This window comes from Natator depressus, chromosome 11 (assembly GCF_965152275.1).
Source record: "Natator depressus isolate rNatDep1 chromosome 11, rNatDep2.hap1, whole genome shotgun sequence".
Taxonomy (NCBI): Eukaryota; Metazoa; Chordata; order Testudines; family Cheloniidae; genus Natator; species Natator depressus.
This window is the reverse complement of record NC_134244.1, coordinates 75,895,746-75,904,457: the sequence shown is the minus strand read 5'-3', so window position 1 is coordinate 75,904,457 and position 8,712 is coordinate 75,895,746. Positions and strand designations below refer to the sequence as shown.

The 8,712-nt window shown below is 47.8% G+C and overlaps 1 protein-coding gene across 2 annotated transcripts in view; it reads left to right on the top strand.

The window, feature by feature from the left end:
- Positions 1-7,309: 7,309 nt before the first annotated feature.
- The window catches only part of SLX9 (SLX9 ribosome biogenesis factor), a 110,640-nt gene continuing 109,237 nt past the window's right edge, over positions 7,310-8,712 (top strand). For both annotated transcript variants that reach the window (XM_074968193.1, XM_074968192.1), the window contains exon 1: positions 7,310-7,460. In XM_074968193.1, the coding sequence (XP_074824294.1) occupies positions 7,332-7,460 (129 nt within the window). In that variant the 5' untranslated portion in view covers positions 7,310-7,331. The remainder of the gene's footprint in view (positions 7,461-8,712) is intronic.

Here is an 8,712-nt window from a genome sequence, read left to right as displayed (position 1 = left end):
GATGAGGTTGTGTCTAGGACATTGTGAGTGTACGTGTACAGTGAGAACAGGAATATGACTCTTTCCTTGTTCATCCCACATGATGGTTTATATAGTTCCCCCTGGTCTTGCTAACAAGAGTTTGCTGCAACGGAGATTTATTCTGGAGCAGGTTTAGATTGCGTTGAGGCTGAAGTACATTAATCCCAAGTGTTGCTCCAATTCACAAACCTGCTACAATCACTGAATGATTTCAACTAAATTCATGTCCCTATGAAGAAAATTTCAAACACATTTGCAAATCTTCTTTTAAAGGAAGATGACCGTCTTCAAGTTGCATCTGCACCGATTTCAGGGCCAAACTCTGCAACTTTCACTGAGCACAGCTCCCATTAAGGTCAATGCAACTTTGGCTCAATTAGGCAGGAATTTTCAAAAGCACGAAGGTGTCTGAGGAGCACAAATCCCACTGACAGTAAAGGGGACTCTTCAGCTTCTATTTTAGGAACTTTAACAAAATTCCACCATTATGAACCATGGACTATGACCTCAGAGAATAGTTTGTATATCAAGCTGCCAATTCCCCATTTTGTTTCAGCAATGCAACCCATTTGCTACTAAAGAAAACCCTGCTCTTTTGAAAACTCTACCACCAAGTTCCTATATTTCCTCCTCATTCTTTATTATTAGAGGACATTTACTTAAAGGAAGAAAAAACAAACCCCAAACCAAACCAGGAATTTTTTAAAAACAAACCTCATTTGTTTCTGCTGCCCACCAGAAGATATATCCTCTGATGGTGTTCTCCCAAAGGTCACTGGTTGCCTTTAGTCCCGATGGGCCCTGTGGTAGCTATGGAATACCAGGACTGTCACAGCCATATAACCTATGCACCACAACATGCTGCTGGTGCTCCGCACTCTTGTGAAGGAGATGACAGAGCTAGCTCTGCATTAGGGGCAAAGGAGCTTTGGGACCTTTTTGTGCCACTGTAACCAGTGGTCACCTCTTCGACCTGCTCAGTTAGCCAATATTTGGCATCTCATGGGCTGTTTTTGTAAGGAGAAGAAACTGAGGATGGAGTCAGGTGTTTCTTTGATAGAATCCTGTTTATTTACAAACAATGTACAAAGTCCTGTTTCCCTGAACACAGGAGGAATCAAACTCATGGAGGCAGTTTCCTTGCTTGCAGCTCCAAACCTTTTTCCAGCCAGCACTCCCCCTGCAAAGCGACTTCTCTTCACTTTCTCTCAGGGCCTTTTTCCCAGTTCTTCTCTTGTTGTTGGCTTGGGGTTTTTTTTGGCTTCTCTCTGCCTCTGAGTGCTTCTGCTCCCAGATATACACACCTCCATCAAACAATAGCCAGTGAAACTCCTCTGCCCAAATAGCTCTTTTTCTGACCAGCCTTGCATGTAGCTACATTTTGGGTGAGGGCTCCTATTGTTCCAGCTATCTTATTCCAAAAAGGAGCTTAACTGCTTCTTACATTTATCCTGAAGGATGGCTGTCACAACTACCAGATTCAATGGTTTCACCCAACCGCCATCATAACACCTGCATAAAGAGGCTTCAAGACAACGGCGAATTGGACCCCGAGCCCCATCCCACTTGACTGGTAATTGTCAGGGGCTACCCAGTGGGACAGACTGACAGAGACCCAGTAGAGGGAATCTGAAGGAGCTAGGCCTTCCTGAGCTCAAGGAATGGTAAGCCTTTGGGAGACGCAGGCATGAGTATACACTAGTTTATTGTTTTAAAATCTGTTTTCTCCTAACTGCCTCTGTTCCTACTAAAGGAGGTACTGCTTTGAGAAGGCTGTTTGGTTATTGGATACCACTGTCATTACTCCCAGCAGGAACAAAATTGCAGGAGCTGAAGATAAGTCAGGCCCTGCTGCGGTAATCATGGCTGAGCAGAGCAGACTGCAGCCCAGGGCCTGGTCTAAGAGTGGGAGAATTCTGTGATTCCACCTGGAAAAAGAGATGATGGAGGTGAAGATTCACTTCTCTACCTTGTTGCTTAGTTTACTCATCTGTAAAATGGGGACATTGCCCTCCTTTGTAAGAGCTCTGAGATCTACTGATGGAAAAACTATATAAGAGGTAGATATGTTTTTATTAGACAGGTTGTTCAGTTATCTTTGGTTCTGAAAAGAAGAGTGCCATCTAGTGGCTGCTGTTGATGAATAAATGGAGTTGAAGGAAAATAAGTTCAAATACTGGCAGTTATCTTTTTGAGGAAGGAAGAACAGGCAGGCTTTTAGCATATCATGTCCTAAAATGTCAGCCTCCAGAAAACACCACAGCAAAACAGCGCGGAAAGGTTGGAATAGACTGGATCTGGTCCAAAAATGCAGTCAGCTTTTCAGAAAAATGTTCACAATTTTTCAGCAACATTGTAAATAGTATTTTCACATAATGTCAACCACCTCTGTGAACTGGTTGAAAAATGGCAAAATAAATTGGCATGAAACTTCCTTGCAAAATTGTACAATCTTGTGCTGAAATACTGGAAACTTTAAAAATGTCAAAGAGCTGTAGAATGTGCTCCCTTTGTAGATCTGCTCCTCTCAAGAGACAGCCCAGCAGCTAGCTCAGCGATGCAAGAGTGTATTCACGGGTAGAATGTATTGTCATTCAGCATCCTGCTGCAAGATGAGAGGCTGCAGATCAGGGTGGATTTGATTTAAATCACTAGTCAGGAACACTCTATTTAATCATGGGTTTCTATATAAAAAAGTGCATTCTTGTTGGTTGTTATAACCTTAATACATATTCTTCACAACTCAGAGATAGATGTAGGTTTCATTTTTAGACGGTACACACTATACATTTTTAAAATTATTTATTCTGAAAACTTTTCATATTAGTTTTACAGCTATATCAGAAAATGAATGATTGTTCGGTTATTTCATTTACCAAAGGTAATTGAAGCAGATATTTATGAAGTCACTGGGAGGTGAACTATCTCCAATTCAACGGGTTAATCATTAATGTTTGGAGGATTTTCTTGCCATGCTGTATTAGGAGGAGAACATCAACAGACAGACATTTAAATTGTTTTATTTAACTAAAACAACAACATTAAGTATTCTGGATTTTTTTTCTTAAACAGCAAACATATAATATTTTAACAAAACAAGCATATAAATTTTTGAATTTAGTTAAACATTCAAGTTTTTTAAAATCAGGTTTGTTTGTGTTCAAATTGTTTTTAACTAAAATGTCAGCCAGGTCAACATGAGAAACTTAAAACACTGGCTTCTGCAGCTAACTCAGTCATCTTCACCTTCATTTTCCTGTTTGTTCATAATCTGGAAAAGAAAAACACGCTTCCCTGCTTCTTCAGGTTCCAAACGACTTCTCAATTTGGAATGAATTCGTCCAAAGGAAGAAAATATTATTTCTACACTAGCAGAAGAAGCTACTGCTGTTAAAAGTGAGATTACCACTTCAACAGTCTCTGAATCCAAGTGCTTACGTGACTTCCACCAGTTCACTGGTGTGACTTTCTTTAAAACATCATCAGCAAACATATATTTCTTGAATGGTTCACCCTGAGCTCTGAAGTTTATTATAGTTGGCATTATAGAGGGATCATTGCTGGATGTCCATGTCATCGCCAACTCCTCTTCAGCAGTTAAGGTTTGACCCTGGTACCGAGTATTGAGAATATTTGCAAGAAATTGAGCTGGAGATAGTGCTTGTCCCATTCGTTTTTTTAATGCTTTTAATTTAACTCTGTCATTGCACATTTCTCTCTTTAAGATCTCGCTCAGTTACTTCCAAATTTCAAGTGTCAGCAATAAAACAGCGATTTCCCTGTGTTTCGTTTGAGGCTACAAAAATAGGCTTCAGGGTACTCAGCATGTGTCCAACATTTCTCTTCAGCCCAATGTTGAGAACTTTGGCTGTGACAGTGCCATCTATTTTTTCACGATTTTGTTCACAAACTGTCACCAGATTAGGCCAGTTCTTGATAGCAGGCTTCAGAGTAGCAGCCGTGTTAGTCTGTATCTGCAAAAAGAAAAGGAGGACTTGTGGCACCTTAGAGACTAACAAATTTATTTGAGCATAAGCTTTCGTGAGCTACAGCTCACTGCATCAGATGCATTCAAGTGGAAAATACAGTGGGGAGATTTATATACACAGAGACCATGAAACGATGGGTGTTACCATACACACTGTAACAAGAGTGATCAGGTAAGGTGAGCTATTACCAGCAGGAGAGTGGGGGGGGGGAACCTTTTGTAGTGATAATCAAGGTGGGCCATTTCCAGCAGTTGACAAGAACGTCTGAGGAACAGCCGGGGGGGGGGGGAGGATAAACATGGGGAAATAGTTTTACTTTGTGTAATGACCCATCCACTCCCAGTCTTTATTCAAGCCCAAGTTAATTGTATCCAGTTTGTAAATTAATTCCAATTCAGCAGTCTGTCATTGGAGTCTGTTTCTGAAGTTTTTTTGTTGAAGAATTGCCACTTTTAGGTCTGTAATTGAGTGACCAAAGAGATTGAAGTGTTCTCCGACTGGTTTATGAATGTTATAATTCTTGACGTCTGATTTGTGTCCATTTATTCTTTTACGTAGAGACTGTCCAGTTTGGCCAATGTACATGGCAGAGGGACATTGCTGGCACATGATGGCACATATCACATTGGTAGATGTGCAAGTGAATGAGCCTCTGATAGTGTGGCTGATGTGATTAGGCCCTATGACGGTGTCCCCTGAATAGTGATATGTGGGCACAGCTGGCAACGGGCTTTGTTGCAAGGATAGGTTCCTGGGTTAGTGGTTCTGTTGTGTGGTTGCTGGTGAGTATTTGCTTCAGGTTGGGGGGCTGTTTATAAGCAAGGACTGGCCTGTCTCCCAAGATCTGTGAGAGTGATGGGTCGTCCTTCAGGATAGGTTGTAGATCCTTGATGATTCGTTGGAGAGGTTTTAGTTGGGGGCTGAAGGTGACGGCTAGTGCCGTTCTGTTATTTTCTTTGTTGGGCCTGTGCGGTAGTAGGTAACTTCTGGGTACTCTTCTGGCTCTGTCAATCTGTTTCTTCACTTCAGCAGGTGAGTATTGTAGTTGTAAGAATGCTTGATAGAGATCTTATAGGTGTTTGTCTCTGTCTGAGAGGTTGGAGCAAATGCGGTTGTATCATAGAGCTTGACTGTAGACAATGGATCGTGTGGTGTGGTCTGGATGAAAGCTGGAGGCATGTAAGTAGGCATAGCGGTCAATAGGTTTCTGGTATAGGGTGGTGTTTATGTGACCATCGCTTATTAGCACTGTAGTGTCCAGTAAGTGGATCTCTTGTGTGGACTGGTCCAGGCTGAGGTTGATGGTGGGATGGAAATTGTTGAAATCATGGTGGAATTCCTCAAGGGCTTCTTTTCCATGGGTCCAGATGATGAAGATGTCATCAATGTAGCTCAAGTAGAGTAGGGGCATTAGGGGACGAGAGCTGAGGAAGCGTTGTTCTAAGTCGGCCATAAAAATGTTGGCATACTCTGAGGCCTTGCGGGTACCCAGGGCAGTACCGCTGATTTGAAGGTATACATTGTCCCCCAATGTGAAATAGTTATGGGTGAGGACAAAGTCACAAAGTTCAGCCACCAGGTTAGCTGTTTTTGCTGTTAACAAACATGTTATCTCTGGAGACAAAAATCCACAGTTTGAGAGCTGCAAAACTAAGCACCTCTGATGGTATCTTCTAGACTAAGCACTGAGTCCCATTGGGTAGATAGAAAGATTAACCTAAATAATCTATGCAGAAGCCCCTGGACCTCTGTAGGATTGCGTCCCTAATCCATGAACTATTGGAGCTCATTTACAAAACTTTTCTTAAACGTGACATGAATATATTGTCTCATACTATAGAATTAGAATTTATAATCCCTATTCCATGATGAGATATCTTTGAGCTATAATGTGTCTTAATTAAAACTATCTTTAACTTTTCTCCTCAAAGCATGTTATCAAAAAAATCTGATTTACATCCAAAAAAAATCTGTTTGTTTTTTTTTTAAATTTTCTTTAAATCATTGATTTTTATCCACCCTGGTGCAGATCCAGCAGAGGGAGTCATCATCAGGTGTTACATGCAGTCCTGCTGTGGGGAGATAGGCCGGCAGATACTTGGCAGTGGAAGACCCAAAGAAAAGCAGAAGAAATATATTTTGTGAGGTTGCATCCCCTAGTTCCGGAGGGGGAAGATAAGAAGCTGTTCATTTCACCCTCACACATACCTAGATACAGATATCCAGTGGGCTGGGTATTTATGCCTTTTGTCTGTTCTGTAAATTGGTTCCTTACACCCTGAAACACATGCTTAGATTGCAGTAGAACAAACCCTTACAGCCTTCTGGCTAAGTGTTCACTCTTATTTGTCAACAGCTGAAACAAAATGCCCCTCTCTTCATAAGGGGAAGGGAGATAACTTGCACTAACATTAACGGGGGAAAGTGTTTTTGGTGAGAGTCCTAAGATTCACTGAAAATGGACCCCTGAACGAAGGTCTAAATTGGAGAGAAAAACAGGTATTTCACAGAGGCTCATTCCATCACATCTCTTACCATTGGTGCTGCATATTCCATCTTTATCTATGAAACAACAAGCTGCCGAGTAAATTCGCCGGGGGTGGGCAAACTAAGAACAAATGTGCTTTGATTTGACAGCTGTATAAGTGTTTCTGCTTTCCCAATTCCCTGGAGAAAGAGCACAGAAATATGTTTCTAAAAAAAGAAATGTAGCTTTTTCTCTGTTAGCAGTAAGTGTATTTTGTCTAATTCTATAAGGTTATTTCCGCCTCCCCCTACTCCCGGAGCACCAGGTTGGTCTATATCTGGTGTTGGTTTAATTGCTGTGAGGCTCCTGGCCCAGGGCCCCTGTGATCACCGTGTTTAGGCTCAGGAAGGAGTTTTTCCCTGGGGGTGGGGATATAGGCAGGAATTATTTTATGGGAACGGGGCTGCATTTTCTCCGCCCCACCATCCTTGTCAGCAACCAGCTCCTCGCAGCAGCCTGCCCTGGCACCTCTCCGGAGAGCGGCTACAACCCGCAGCCGCCAATCAGTCACTGGCATTTCACCTGGCACCATTAGGCTTCAGAGTTAACAGCGGCTGGCGCTGTTCTGCGCAGCGGCTCCAGCCCGGGCGCGGCCCGCAAAGCTGGAAGCGGGCAACACCCAACGCCCCAGGCCGGGCCGCTCGGCTCCGACCCGGGACCGGCTCCAGCCCATCGCCAGGCGGGAGCACCCGGGCCCCGCCCGGCCCTTGGGCGGGGGGGAACGCTCTGTGCGGCGCCGCGTTCCGGGGAGGGCCATAGCCGCCGCACACGCGCCGAGCCCCGGCAGCCCGGCCATGGTGGGGAAAGCGAAGCGTCCGCGGCTGCACCAGGCGGCCCCGAGGCCGAGGGGCCCGCGGGACCCGGAGCCGGGCGGCCACGATGGGGCGGGCGGGACCAGCGGCTGGAGGGCGGAGCCCGGAAAGGTAAAAGGGGTGCACCGGGCGATACTATCTCGTGTGCGGGGAGGGGGGCAGAGCCTGGCGGGCGGTACCATCCCGCATGAGGGGCGGGAGGAGGTACTAGTGCGTGGCCGTGCCATGTGCTCTGCCGGGGGGGCGGGCTGCGGCAGCAGAGGAGGGGTGGGCTGTACCATGGCAGCGGACGGGGGGATGCGGGTGCCCCATGCCGGCGGGGGTGGGGGTTGGCTCGGGGAGGGGCGGGCTGCGCTATGGGGGTGGGGGTCGGGGAGGGGCGGGCTGCACCATGCCGGCGGGGGTGGGGGTTCGGTCGGGGAGGGACGGGCTGCCCCATGCTGGCGGGGGTCGGGGAGGGGCGGGCTGCGCTATGGGGGTGGGGGTCGGGGAGGGGCGGGCTGCACCATGCCGGCGGGGGTGGGGGTTGGGTCGGGGAGGGACGGGCTGCTCCATGCTGGCGGGGGTCGGGGAGGGGCGGGCTGCGCTGTGGGGGTTGGAGAAGGGCGGGCTGTGCCATGCCGGCGGGGGTGGGGGTCGGGGAGGGGCGGGGCGGGGCGGGCTGCGCCATGCCGGCGGGGGTGGGGGTTGGGTTGGGGAGGGACGGGCTGCTCCATGCTGGCGGGGGTTGGGGAGGGGCGGGCTGCCCCATGCCAGCGGAGGGGTGCTACGTGGGGTGGCCGAGCCGGGGGGCGGTCTGGTGGGCATGCGCAGTGCCAGTGTAGCTCTCGCACTGGATGAGGGCAGTTCCGTGCTCGTGGCTGCTCTGGACCCCTGCTGGGTCTCTGGCGCATGCAGCCCTTTGCCGACAGGCCGTGTGAGCTGTGGGGCCTGGCAGCGCCCACGCTGGCAGCAAGGCAGCCTTTGTTTCCCAGCACCCTGCAGCGGGAGACCCAGGTGTCGGCTGCTGGGCCTGGCCTCACGTCCTGCCACCACGTGGGAGCCCCCTGCACCTGCCTCTCGGCCCGTGTCCTTCGCTGTCCGTTGTCTGGCCTGTTCGTGGCCTGTCCTCCTTGCTGGAGCCTCCTCCGCTCTGGCCGTCTCATCTCCCTCCCAAAGGCTGCTGCTCGGCCCAGGTCCGTGGCCTGTGTGTGATCACCTCTCTGCTCCATGTCCCGCCTCCTTCAAGTCAGGCTCAAATGCCTGGTCTTCCCTGCAACATTCAACCATGCCCTTCCTCGCAAGTCCAACCTCTGCTCTTCTCATAACACTGACCTTGATCCCCTCATTTTCCTGCAGGCACCTCTGCTTTCTCCTGTCCCTG